A 14,943-nucleotide genomic window follows, 5' to 3' on the forward strand; every position below is an offset into this window, starting at 1 on the left:
ACAGTTGAGGGCAGATAAGAAAACATCACATAAGCGAAATAAGAAAGATGAAATGAGAAGAGATTAGCGGAGAATAGGTAAAACAATTCGAGAGGAGAGGAATCGAAGAAAGCGTCTCATACATCTCTGCCTGAGGTCTACATAATGATAGAAAATATCGAGTGTCTCTCTTGAAATGAAGGACATATGTCATGCATTGAGGTTCTTCCCTCTCCAGATGAACCTAATATCAATAGCATTAACTTCAGAAAATAATAAAAGCCAGACTAGCGCACAAATCACTACGCTGGAGGGCAGACTATAGCCCACACTGAGTCCCCTACACGAGAACCACTCTCATTCACGCACCTGAGAGATATATTTTACTACTGCGAGAAAGAGGCTGAGAATCGATTTTGCAATATGGAAGTCTATCAAAGAAAAATACGGAGAGGCAGAACACTGCAATTTGCCAGGGCGTTCCATTAAAAAGGGACTCTCTAGTTTAAGGGCCCTCGACATACGGAAATGTGATTAATTGACGCCTTGGAAGACAAAGCGTTGGATGGAAACTGCACAGACATGCCCTCAAAACCTCGGAAGAGAGACTCACCGTTCCTCCACCCAGCCTCACTTTTGTCTTTCATTTAGCATCTCTGTGAGCTTTCATGAATTTAACAGCAGCGCATTTTCTTTCAGATGAACCATGAATATAAATACCTGAAGCAGTTTTGCGTCCGTCTAGACAGATGCAACATGTAAAGGACCTGCTGTCCTTCAAAACAAACCCAAAGATCTCGGCTCGGACCCACCGACTGAAGTTCTCGGTTCATGCAACGGCAAGAGAGGCGATTTGATTAAAACACGAGCAGAACATTAAAAATCCAATGAAGAAGAGGGTGCAGGAGATGAGCGGAGATATATTTTTAATTTTCAGACAGATCGTAATGATTCCTGCAGGCCGTTTTTCTGCAGCGAACACACAAACACAAAAGCAGGGAAAAGAAAAATAATTCAGTTTGTAATGATTCTCTGCACGACACCTTGAGATAATTCCATTATGGATTTTGCCATAAAGTGATAAATTCATTATCCCGGTGGACAGTAAAGAGCAGCAATAACATCCTGTAATATGCGACATTATTTCTCGGCTTTACTCGCCGAGATCATCTCTCTCCTCCCATCTTTCATTCATGCTTCCCGTCTGTGATGGAACAGGATTCAAAACTGAATTACCGTCGGCGTCACTTCGGTTCTCCGTGTGAATTCAGAACCGCAAGCTTTTTCTCATCATCCTTTGAAAAGTTTTTGTTAGACTGGAATTCACAAGTGTGAAAAAGAAAAGAAGTCACAAATGTCAGAAGGATAACAGGCAGATTTTTTAATTGCTCTCTGACAGGTTTGAAGATTCTGAATCTTGTTCTGCGCAGGTGAAATATTGAATATTGCTCAACCGCACGTCATTTTACATGCCAAACTGTATTATTTCGCTGGGAATCTATAACTGTAGACAACAACAATGTTTGGAGCCACTTCAAATATTTTGCTCGAAAAGTGTTTGTGCCGTTTCTGCTTTTAAATGTGTGACACGTCTTTCTATGCAGTGTTGGGTAAGTTACTTCATAAAATGTTACTTACATTGTATTTAAATGAATAATCACTCTAAATTGTAATAGGTTTAATAGATCTGGGTCAATCTTGACCATGTGGACAACAGAAACGCATTTTTCACATTCTTTACATTCTTGATCTTTACATTTCCATTAAAGTAGTTAATAACATTTTTATTTGAAAACAAATGATATTTCAAACTCATTTTAAAGCAGATTCACCTAAATTTAGGTTTTGATTTCAATATTGTTTATATAGCACTGTTAACAATACCTATAAGAAAGAAAAGTCAAAGATATACTGTAAGAAATCTCAATTGTTTTTTGTGGACATGAGTGAGATTAAAGAGCAAATGCTTATGTCTCCTACGTCTCAAATATTTCTCTTGAAAAAAAAAGAGTCAGAAATCTGATGTCAACAATGTCAGAATGTGTAGAAGAGACGTCAACAACGTGTCAAACTGAGCTCAGATTTGTCAAGACTGCGATCAAATCTCAATATTATTGAAGATCTCGATATGAACTCAAACATTTCTCATCAAATTGACTCAAATCTTTTACATCTACGATCTACATTCATTTCACACCTCCATACTCTTCATAGATATCAACAATTGTCTCACTTGTTGCCATTTAATTTTGATTTCTCCTAAGCAATTTCTTGAAAAATAAGTTAAATGAAACACAGCCAAAATCTTCGAATCTGCTGAGCTATGAAAGAGCAACATCTGAGCAATGCAAATGTTCCTCGGTATCAAATATAAAGAACTCACAAGAACACTGTACTTAAAAATAAAGAGGAACCCCAAAAAAGTAATTTACTTAATTTGTTATTTAGTAATCCATTACACGCAACACAAATGCAAACACATGTAGACAGTTGAAAGTGATTAAACGCTTTCAGTAACATGTTGATTCTTTCCGTTCACAAACAAGTAAATGAGCGCTTGTGACCGTGAGCGATTGGCACGTGTAACATTTGATCACTCGCAGATGGTTTTCATTTTTACATTGAAGTGTTGACAGCTGCGGTGGCGCTGCCCGCTGCGTCACAATCCGCTTCTCCGTCTGTCTGGCCACACTCTGAGTTTATAGCAATTCATTAACAACTTCATTCTTAAGGAAACATCTTTTATGCAAATAGGATCAGATGTCGTGTTCCGTGAATGTTTGTCTTGAAAACTGTGAGTTCAGCTGCTCTGCGGTTTGATGTTGTCACACAGGCTGAGTTCGGAACAAAGTTTCTGTCTCTTTTCATTTTCCTCTTGCTTACTTGACGAATGAATCTCTGTTTCATCAGTTGAACAAGCTCTCCACACACTTGCGCGTCTCGTCCAGTGTCTGTTCAAACATCTATAAAGGTATCGTGTGAAGTCCAATGTTAACACACAGACGCTCATGTAACATTTATGGAGGTGATCTGTGTGAGGTCAACGTCCTGCGAATGCAATGTTCAACATCACACCGGTTTGTAAGACGCGCCGTTCCAACACACACCTCATATCCATCGGTTGAAAAATCACAGCACAATCTTAGGAAGGATTGAAAAATAGCGTTGCTCTTTTGTAGCTCAGGAGATTCGATGGAGTTCACAGTTGTGTTTCATTCAAGTGCCGATCATAGACGTCTGGGGGCCCAAAGCAAACCTTTGAGGGGCCCTTGTACAAATAATTTAATTTATAGATAGATAGATATAGCCCAAACACACACATTAAACTGGGGGTTAATTTTATACTTAAACGATTAAGTATAAAATTCAATTCAAATTTACTGTGGAACCACTACGCAAACGCTGCATTTTTACTACCAAATGAGTGATTTACTAACAAAAATAAAGCATGATATAAATAAAGCTAATCAATTATTCTCTAAATGTGATTTCACAAACTAAAAATTACATATAGGCAAAACAAATATAGTAGACAAATCTGCAAATCTGTACTGAAGAATTGTTTTGTAAGTAGGCTGATGCATTGCATAATTTGGCAAAATATTTAATAGTACAAAACACATGCCTTCTTGTTCTCTTGGTTTGTGTTGTTGACATTTTTTTTCGCTCCAGATGGTCATACGTAAATATGTATATCAACACATCATACGCATGTCATACCTGCCGCCAACTGCATGATCTCTACATGAGTATGTCACAGTAATTAAATAAATGAAGTATTAAAAAGGACATTTCCAAATGATTCCTCTGAAGTTGAATCCGCAAGTAATAAAAATAGCATCTTGTTTTCAATAGTATTTTTTATTCGGTACTCAAGGGGGCCCCTGGTGGGGCAGGGGCCCTACGTAACCTGCATAGTCTGCCTATAGGAAAGATCGACTCTGCATTCAAGTATCAACAAAGTCTCTGCTGTTTCTCCTAAAATTGCTTAAGAAGAAATAAAAACAGAAACAAATGACATTGTAGAGGTAAAACATCTGGATTTGGGTAGATTTGATGAGAAATTGACTTTTGATTGGAGACTTGACCAATCTCAGCTCAGTTTGAGACATTGCTGACATCTCTTCTGATGACCTTAATGACAGAGACATTTGTGAGATTTCTTACTCTTTCCTCAGGAGAAATATAAGCAAACTTGAGCAGAAGTTCCAATTTGCTCTACATTTGACATCATGATTTCTATGAGAATTACTTGAGATTTCAGAGAATTGTGATTCTTGTGATTCTTAATTTTGGTCTGAAAGTGTTCTTTACAGAAATAAAACTTTCCTGTCGAATCAGTTTAAAACTCCAAAAAAGAAGATGCTTTTTCACTGGAGACGCAAAAATTCAGCTGCTTCTTTTCCACCGTTCGTGTAAATGACAATCAATTCCTCAGAAATGCCATTCTCTCATCATTCCCACATCACAGCACCCGGGTCTTCTTTTCCATTTCTATTTTCAATGGAAACACTCTCTTTATTATTCGCACGTGGTGCAGGCCTTGAGCTCAGCTGACAGTTGTTGTTCCTCTTTAATTTTTCAATTTCACACGTATAATATATGCAGTAGTAATATGTGGAGTGTTAAAGCGATAATTCCTACCTAAAATGAGATTTTTGTTATCACTTACTCTCTCTCATGTCTTCGAAATCCATTTCCACCTTCTCTGTGATCTCAAGGTTACCCCGGTCAGCATCTCGGTCACGTGGATGCCAAGGCTACACAGTCGAGCTGATTGGAAATGCTGTCAGTCCTCTTTGGGTACCGCTGACCTCTTTGCTGTTGACACCGAGCATCTTGGGAACCTGACTGTGTTCACAGGTAGACGGCTCAAGGAGAGGAAGGTGCCACATCAGTTAAACGCTGAAGAAACATCACATGAGCCCAGAGACCTCCACCTGCCCCACAGACCTCCCAGCCTGGATGAGAGATTTGAGAGACACACAGATGAACACATTAGCTATTAGTCTATGAAATGATTGTGATTTTGAGTTAGGATACGTTTACTCTTTCACGACTGTGATGTTGGGTTTTAGTAACATAAGTATTGGTATATTCATTCTATGTATGTGTGTGTTGATTCGTGTGGATAATTTGCATCTTGGATTTTATCAGAAATGATGATTCAGCACGGATTATATCATTGGTGCTATCATCAGACAGTCACCTGTGTTGTGAACATCTATAATTAAAAGTGTCAGTATGAGAGAGTTAATGAAGTCTGTACTACATGCATATTTAAATGACATTACATCTCCGCTTATCACATCACAATGTTTCAGTGTCATCAGAGTTTCATTTACAGCCGCTGATGTTCGTAACTAACTGTCAATCCATCTGTGCAAACATCCCCAAAGCTTGAAGCTGATTGGTGGACACGAGGCAGGACCCTCCTACAGAACAATCAGTCCTCACATCTCACTTCTCATCCATCCGTGTTTTAAGAGCTCGAAGTCAACATGATCAGAACAATGTTCCAGCAAGCAAAGAAACATCCCGGGGTGAGTTCCTTTATACTCGAGTCATTAGAAAACATTTATTTCACTGCTTTTGGAGTCCCCTGCTTCTTTAAGAAACGTCAACCTGTTTGAATAAAAAGACACATCCATGTAATGTAAAGTTAATCTTTTATTCAGAGAATATTTATTGACTTCCCGTGTTATTTTCTTAAATGATGTTTCTAAAAGATCTTTGTTCAAACAATGTGAACTGACCCAAATTCTTGTATTTTTTGGCGGGTCACCAAATCAACATGAATGACTGTTGTGTAAATGGCACAGGGCAGCGGTAAACGCCAGGGGCTTTAGCACAATGCTTTGTTGAATGCACTCTTAGTCGCTTTGGATAAAAGTGTTAGTAAAATGGATAAATGTGGTTAAAAAGGACAATAAACTCTTAAAAATAAAGGTGCTACAAAATCCCCAAATGTCCATTACTTTATTTCATTGAATTTTTTCATTGAAAAATACACTATGTGCAACAGAAAGGTTCTGTGAAGGAAAACTTCTTCTATGAAACCCTACAGCCCAACAAGGATCCTTTTGGGAACATTACTTTTTATGGTAAAACATAACAGTGATCTACAGTCAAATACATGCAAACGCAACATCTTCAAGCTTTTGTACAGATTTACCCAAAAATGTAAAAGCTTCTGTAAAATAAATGACAGTTCTGTCATCAAGTCGGCGTCATGTCGTTCCAAACCCGCATGACTTTAATCTGACTGACACAAAAGATGATGCTCAGCAGATGATTCTCGCAGCTCTTTGTCATAATGGAGACTGAACGTGTCAAGTCCAAAAATTACATTTCTAATTTCCCAAAATATGTTTTTAAAAGAGGCTCTTAAATTTGATTTAAACAGTGCGAGTCAGGACACTGACGCCTGGTTGGATTTTGACGGTAAAACACATGGCTGTTAATGGCCTTATGTGACTTGTAAAAGACGATCTACAATAGGGTATATGGACACGGGACGATGGCGTACTTACACCAGAATCTCAGCCGGTTAGCACTAAGGGGATTTTTCACCAAGTGAGAACGATGTGTTTTGTAAGAAAACGTTTAAATTGTTGCGAACCGACAGCTAGTAAGACACTTCTACACTACACTTTCTAGTAAGACACTTTAATGTTCTCAAAGAATTGGAAATGAAACCGTGTGAGACAGTCTCCAAATAAAGTCGACTTTTTAGAGTTGTCGCAGGTCAGGAGCAGATGTTACAACAGATGTTGGTGAAGTTGTTCTCTCTCTCTCCCTTATGGCCAACGCACAGGTGTTACCGTGAATAACAAAATAAAAAAACATTTAAAAATGTTGACGATTCCTCACTCGAATGTGCGATCACTGAATATGACACACGATAAAGAGCAAAGTGCCACATTATACGTGTTGACATGTTTGCACACGGCTGTGTTTCTCAGGCGATAAAGCCACTTATCCACGATAAACAACATCAACTTCAGATGACCACAGAACGGTCGTCAGGACCCAAAACAACACATGTTGCATTAGAAAAGATGCTCAAACGTATTTGATAAATTCATTTGAATATCACGCCGTAACCTCAGGGGATTATGCAAATAAACGTTACAGCAGGAAGCGTTTGACAGCCCATGAGACAGCCTGAGACTAATTCTCTGTCTGCGTATATCTCACTTTCTCAAAAGAGAGGGAAAAACGCGGCTATTCTGGCACCCGAACTGACGCCTCACCATTCCCTCTTTTAATATGTTTTTATATTCTAATCCCTGTCATCATTTACACACACTAAGACACGCAGGCATACACACTGAGGTCCCCCGGTAAGATGTGTGTGATCCTGTCACTCATTCTGATCGGCGCACACACGCATTTAAAGAGTGTGTGAAGTTAAAGGAATTGTTCATTTTCAACATACATTTTCATGATAATTTACTCACCCCTGTTGTCATCAAAGATGTTTTTGTATTTTTTTCTTTAGTCAAAAAGAAACTTAGGTTTTTGATGAAAACATTCCAGGATTGTTCTGCATATAATGGACTTCAATGGACTCCAAACGGTTGGAGGTCAAAATTACAGTTTCAGTGCAGCTTCAAAGGGCTTTAAACGATACCAGACGATGAATAAGGGTCTCATCTAGCGAAACGATCGTACATTTTCTAAAAAAAATACAAATGTATATGCTTTATTAACACAAATGCTCGCCTTGCTCTGTTCTGCGATGCACGTTCACGACTTCACGCAATACGTAATAACATTGAAAAGGTCACGCTTGACGTTGGCAGTACCAGAGTCAGAGTTTACAATTTTGGAGGAGAACTGTTCTAAAGTTGTTGAATGTTCAATGACACGTATTCAATTGTCTTTGTGTCCGTTTTTTGCTTAGAATGGTCATTTTGTTTGCGTATCCTGGAATCCGCCTACGTCAAGCGTGACCTTTTCAACGTAAAGGTTTAAGGTCAACCTCACAGAACAGAGCAAAGCGAGCATTCGTGTTTATAAAGCATATACATGTAAACGTTTTTTGAATATGCATGTTTTGGGCGTTTTTGCAGGATACTATTACACGGTAGACACGGCCTACAAATCTTTAGTGTGAATTGTATATTACCTGGTATCAACCCCATGACCTTTGTGTTGCTAATGCAATGTCCTGTCAGAAATTCTCACACTGATCTTTGGCTCTGTATCTTTCAGCTGATTCCTCAGTTCTTCTTCATGTTTCTGGGCATCGGCGGAGCGTCTCTCTATCTGCTCCGATTGGCTCGTGGACCTCATGTCAGGTGGGCTGAAAACAACACGAACCAACAGCACATGAGAAAATGAGCTTCACGTGTGTCAGACTGTAAATCACTTCTAGGCATATCTTAAAAAATAATAGAACCACAAAAAAATAATTAAACCATTTAACCCAATGATGTGTCTGATGGAAATATACTTAAAAGGAATAGTTCAACCCAAAATCTTTCTCATGCCATCCCAGATGTAATACATTTTGTCACAACACTTGCGGGAACCATTGAGATTTCATTTATTAACCAATGAGACTGGATTTCTGATGGCTTTTACTATAGATACTGTAGTATAATTTGTCTAAGCTTTAACAAGTTTGGACCCATACATAAAGTGATGAATGTTTTTAAGCAAAAATTAAAGAAATTTTCATACAGCCATGAAAAAAATTAAGAGACCATTTTAAAAATGATTAAACTTTTTCTGAATTTACTATTTATAGGATGCGTTTAGGTCAAATCAACATTTTTATTTCATTCTTCGACTACTAACAATGTTTCTCCAATATTTCAAATAAAAACGTTGCATTTATTTGCAGAAAATTAAAACTAGAGATGCCCTGTATTTTTTTCAAGCCTTCAAATACCGCAAAGAAAACAAGTGCATAATCACTTTTAAGCAATACAAATATTCTACATGTATTTAGGAAATGTTAAAAAACTGATGCGATAACCTGGATTTTGATCACAGCTGTCAGTCTTTCACATTGCTGTTAGATGACTTTGTTGAAGGTTTGATTTCGTTAAAATTCAACAGACATTGGACTAAAATGACCTAAAACATTTGAAATGGTCTCTCCATTATTACAGAGTATTAATTTTCAAATGAACTATTCCTTTAAAAATAAATTTTAAGTAGACAACAGTTTTATAGAATTACTTACAGATACTGAAACTCTTTCCTTCATCGTGTGCAGTGGGAATTAGAACCGTGAGACCTGTGTGGAGTGTTCATGTTCATGTTGTGTATTTCAGTTCTGACACTAACAAATGAAGAACATCAGACTGCCAAATAAACTGCCCTCCATTACCCCCCTCCCATTTTTACCCTTCTTTTACGCTCCCTTTGTCACCCTCCACCTGTGTTTGAATCACACCTTTTCTCTCTCTCCTGCTCTGGATTCTCTTTCTGGTCTCGTCTTACTCTCATTCTGTCAGCTGGGACAGCAGAAATAACCCTGAGCCATGGAACAAACTCGGCCCGACCCATCAGTACAAGGTAAACAGCCCAGCGACTGCTCTCTGATCAGCTCTAGACTGACAGCACAGACAGACGTGTCACCCCCGCTGTTCCCAGATCAGCCGACACACATCCGGCACAGCAGAGTTCTATCTCGCTGCTGGAGTGCAAAGCTTTCAGAAATTCAGAGGACGACTGGAAATTGAGCATTTCAAAGATGGTCGACAGGCCGACGATTTAAAGGAACAGTTTCTACCCAAAAGCACAAATTCTGTCATTATTGACTCACGCTCATGTTCTTTCAAATGCTATGAACGTTACAAACGTTTTGAAGGAGCAGTTGTGTTCCACATTTTAACATACAGTAACTATACAGCGTTGGGCTGCAGAACCACTGGTTTATAATGACCAAGTTTGTAAAAATAAACACAACAGTCACCCAAAGTACCTTGACATGCATTGAAACATGCAGATTAGATCAATGTGTTGATGTTATATCCACTGAAACAGTGTTGATCCTTCAAAAATTAGACTTCAATTCATTAACTATTCTTAAGTAGACAAGTTTATTTTTAAGTATACTTTTTGTATCAAATATAATATTATCGATGTACAAGTACACGTGTACTATATCAGTGTACTACTTGGGACTAATTTGGCCCAGTTATTACTTAATAAAAGTAGACTTTTAAGAACACTTTAAGGGTAGCAGTAGTTCACAATACAGTTAAAATATTTGTAACATACTATATAAGTTTTGCATATCAAGTATACCAAAATGCCAAATTTTGTATACCTAAATTGTAAATTTGACTGTACTACCATTTACATTTATGCATTTGGCAGACACTTTCATCCAAAGCGACTTGCATTGCATGATACTATATCTTTAAGTATATAGTATGCGCAATCCCTGAGATCGAACCCGTGACCTTGGTATTCCTAGCGCCATGCTCTAACCACTAAGTTAAAAAAGTTACTTTGAGTATGTCTTGATCAAACATTTAAGTACGTTTCTATCAACATAAATCAAATACACTTTATATCTGATAGCATAGGTAAAAAAATATTTCCGAGATTTACATTAAAACTAGACTGAATTCTTACGTTTCATTTAAAAATGACGCTAACAACACAATTCTTTTCTTTTAAAATAGCCAACAACGTTTTGTTCACCTCATAGTCTGGAATCTGATGAGAAGCTGAGCATCATTGATTTATACTGAAGGAAGAATAGAGATTGTAAAATTTGGATGCTTATTTCCAGTGTTGGGTGTAACTAGTTACTATGTAATAAATGACTGTAATTTCATTACTTTTCCCTTGAACAAGTAAAGTAAGGGATTACTCTCATTTGTCTGTAATTTAATCACAGTAACCTCTGATGTAATTCAATAACATACCTAACCTTTGTAATACTTTGGTCAGTTAATAATACTACTTTATATAGTTTTATGTTATTTATTTGAATGAATTAAAAGAGCCGTTTCATGTCTATCCTTGAATCACTTAACTTGTCAAGGTTGATATAGGACCTTTTAGAGAGAGTCATTTGTTCAGCAATCTAATTACACTATTGAATATGTAATAAGTAACTAGTGATTCATTACTTTTTTTTAGACTAACTTTCCCAACACTGCTTAGATCTCAAAAATGTGAATTTGGTCTGTTTTGGAGCACACCGGTTTATGAATTTCCTATTTTCTAAAAGCCATCTATACATTTGATTTCATGGAGACTTTAAAGTCTACTCGTGTGCTGTATTCTAAATCATCTGTAGTTCTGCGATAGCTTGTGAGACACAGACTGAATAAAATGACTCAAATAAAAACCGTACTGGAATACAGCGCACAGGTCACATGAAAGATCTCGTCCTTGTGAAACGTTAAAGTTCAGAATGAGCGAGAGTACATGACAGGATTTTGGGCTGAACGATTCCTTTAAGAAAAGGTTTTCTAGATAAGCTACTGCGTATAAAATACAAACTTTTGTTCATCTAAGAAGGAATAATTGATGTCTCAGCGGGTGAATATTTTGTTCTTGGAGTCCGGAACATCTTGATCACCTCAAACGAGTTTTGAAAGTATTATCGGAGCCAGACAGGGAGAATAAGAGACTCCTCCGAGCAGAGCGACCGTGTGTGTGTGTGGGTTTGTCGAAAGTGAGGGTTCATGCAGGAAAGGTCACGACTCAACATGTTTATTTCTAAACAGCAGCCCAAAGGTCAAACATCAACGTTCTACTGGCATCTCGACAATAATCATAATTACACAGAGAGGAAAAGAAAAGGAGAGATGGAAGAATCAATGAGAATATGAAAATGAAGTAACGAACAGGGACAGGAAAGCGTGTCCACTGTCAAGACTGATGAAAGAAACACAATCTTTATGACGTGACGCTGGGAGACCTTTTCACTAAAACCTTGGATGTTTTCCAGGGTTAGGGAACGTGCCAGGGAAATGACTCTTTTCTTAAGAGTAGGGGATGTATTACTACTTGACTGAATCTGAATTTTTTTTACGGACTTAAATATTTGATCTGCGTATGTAGACAACAATATTAAGTGACTTTGGTTTTGAACGGTCGAAGAGGATATTAAAGAAACGTCATCAAGTAGGCCTATTTAACACGTGATATCGAACAAACACACGGTCACACATTTACACGTTCTCTCATATAAAATAGATTTAACTGATGGAGAATGTAAACCAGATCACGTCCTGCAGAGGAGCACAAACTATTAAACACTGTGTGTGTGTGTGTTTGTGTTCTCTTTTGTATGCAGGTTGTTTTATTTTTATGAGATTCTGATGATCTTAATTTACGCTAACTACATTTAAATGTATTCTCTCTCTCCCTCTCTCTACACACAGCTGGTGGCCGTCACCACTGACTACAAGCGTTTGAAGAAGGAAGGACCTGACTTTTAAAAGACCTTAACAGAACTACAGGGACACACAAAGAAAACAAATGAAATCAGTTAATGGCTGTAAGAAAAGTGCGAGAAAGAAAAAGTTTTATACAACACAGAATTTTTCAATTCAATTAATGTATAGTTCTACAGCACTGTTCACACTTTTGCATTGTTGCAAAGCAGCTTCAAAGATAATACATTTTTAGTGCGAGCACAGTATAGAAATAAGAAACGGTAGAGAAACAGTATAGAATATATTGAGGATAAATAAGAGAGCAGCATGTAATCATTATTTCTAGATGTATAGTTTTCAATCCAGTCCAGTGTCTGTTGAATTCAAACCTTAGGAAATAAAGTCATCCAACAGCAATATGAAAGACTGACAGCATGAAAACTGTGATTAAAATTAAGGTTATCATAAAAAATGTATATCTTATCCTAAATACATGTAGAAATGTAACTGTTGTATTGCTTAAAAGTGAACATGAACTTGTTTTCTTTGCCGTATTTGAGTTCTGAAACACAACAGAGAATCTTTTCTGCTATTTTAACGTGTCTCTCCCGTTTTTATTTTATGCAAATAAATGATTTTAGAATGTTCGTTGCACTATATGTAGGATGATTTTATGTAGAAAACAGCAAATCACCGAAAAATGAAGTTGGGTTTTCACAGGCAGGGTCACGTTTTCTAAAGCCTCATGATAACTCATGAGAAAGACTTATACTAACTGTGTAAAGTTGTATCACACATCCCATAAACGAGTACAAAAAGCTCAGAATAATGCCTTCAAGTCTTTCTCATACGTCTCTCTGTTTTAATGTCTGAGTAGATGTATTAGTTTGGGAACACGCGTCAGCCCACGGCCTTTGTTCTCCTGTGGAAAGCCAAATTCTCGTGGCCCTTTACGAAACGTCTCGAAGTTTGTTGTCGCCATATTTGTGGGACATTAGGCGAGAAGAATTGCTGGCCAGCGTGTGCATAGCGAGAATAATGCATGTTATCTGAGAGCAATCAACACTGTCCTCTGCACAGCTGGGTACCTGCAGAGAAATCTTCACACACGCGCACACGCACGCGGCAAACCATTCAGTGCATCAATAAAGGATACATTCCAAACATCTTACGTATCCGAGACTTTGCACAACGCCACACCAGCCACACTAACACACACACACACCTGGGATGCGTGTACGTGTTGCAAAGCTTCTGTAAGGGTTCCAGCACATACTGTGACAGGCAATCAGCCAGACTGACGAAACGCATCAGGCATAAACACACACGCATGCACGGCCAACATTACCTAAACGAAAGGCATGGTGACCCATCATGGATGCATTGCCCCCTTTAGTTTGTCTTTGTCACTGTGTATCTTCAGGCTGCGCGTACACACACACAGGGATTTACATGTTAACAAAGAACATAAAGCGTCCCGAAAAGTTTTGTACGTCATCAATTTAATTTAAATAATTAACATTTTCGTTTTATAATGACTAAAGTTTGCACAATTCTAGTTTTGTTTGCAAAACTAATTTCAGATATTTTAGCATACACCCGCATATCAAAAGGCTTGTAAGGTCAAGGGATACATTGTTCCCTACAGTTTTAAACGCTATAGCGTAAACGTACAGTAGGTATGGTGCAGTTTTGGCCCCGCAGCTCACTTCACTGTAACGTCTGAATCACTGGAGTGTGTTTTAGGTGAGAACAACACCGAGCTGTTGGTCACAGCCACAAGTTAAGTGTGAAAATATGTTTACCATACAAATGTGTGTGTGTTTTCTCTCTCACACACACAATCAGTACAGCCTCTCAGATACATGTGAAAAAAATGTGTGACTGTGCTGCGTGCGTGTGAAAAGTACAGAGAAAATATCAAGTAAGTCACTGAGACACTTGCCTGTAAAAATATTTTATATTTAACAAAAATGCACCGTTTTATAAGCTGTAGATGTTTTTATAGACATCTTTCTAAACTATGTTTAAAGCTACACCAGATAGGAGAGGTTAGGTTCGTCTGTAAGGTGTCTGCTTAAGGTCTGGAATACATCTGCTGGCTAAAAACATCTGCTAAACGTTTTAGAAAGGCAGTTTTACATACTTTGTGAATTCTAAACATCTTTCAGACATCTTCCAGGTGTCTATATGACATCTAAAAGGAATCGTCCCGGAGGTGAATTGGGGAAGATCGAGAAAACAATCAAAAGATGTCTTGCAGATGTAAATGCAGACATTGAAGGAAACACTAAAGGCTTAACATGGTCATTTCACCTGTGGACGAGTTTACAGCCATCTGATTTTGAACGTACAGCTTTGGTCTACATTCAATTTTAATGAATTAAAAACATGACATTTAAATGAAAAGCTATGGGAAATATTTATTTATAAAATTGTTTTGAATAAACAAATTGTAAAAAGACAACTTTCATTTTTAATTACTCCTTGTCTCTCTCTTTGTCCTCATACAGATGTACACACACACTCTCTCTCTCTCTCTCTCTCTCTCTCTCTCTCTCTCTCCTATGATGGGAATGTTATTGCTCTATAAGAGACAGTT

General features: G+C 37.7%; 1 protein-coding gene across 1 annotated transcript; it reads left to right on the forward strand.

Annotated features, from left to right (window-relative positions):
* Positions 1-5,418: 5,418 nt before the first annotated feature.
* On the forward strand, positions 5,419-13,176 carry LOC306895954 (cytochrome c oxidase subunit NDUFA4). Its single transcript, XM_079459553.1, has 4 exons — positions 5,419-5,522; positions 8,200-8,285; positions 9,453-9,513; positions 12,348-13,176. The coding sequence occupies exons 1-4, from the start codon at positions 5,481-5,483 to the stop codon at positions 12,402-12,404; spliced, it is 246 nt and encodes an 81-aa protein (XP_079315679.1). The 5' UTR covers positions 5,419-5,480; the 3' UTR covers positions 12,405-13,176.
* The last annotated feature ends 1,767 nt before the right edge of the window (positions 13,177-14,943 follow it).

The sequence above is a fragment of the Barbatula barbatula genome (assembly GCF_947034865.1).
Source record: "Barbatula barbatula genome assembly, chromosome: 7".
In the NCBI taxonomy this organism is placed as follows: domain Eukaryota; kingdom Metazoa; phylum Chordata; class Actinopteri; order Cypriniformes; family Nemacheilidae; genus Barbatula; species Barbatula barbatula.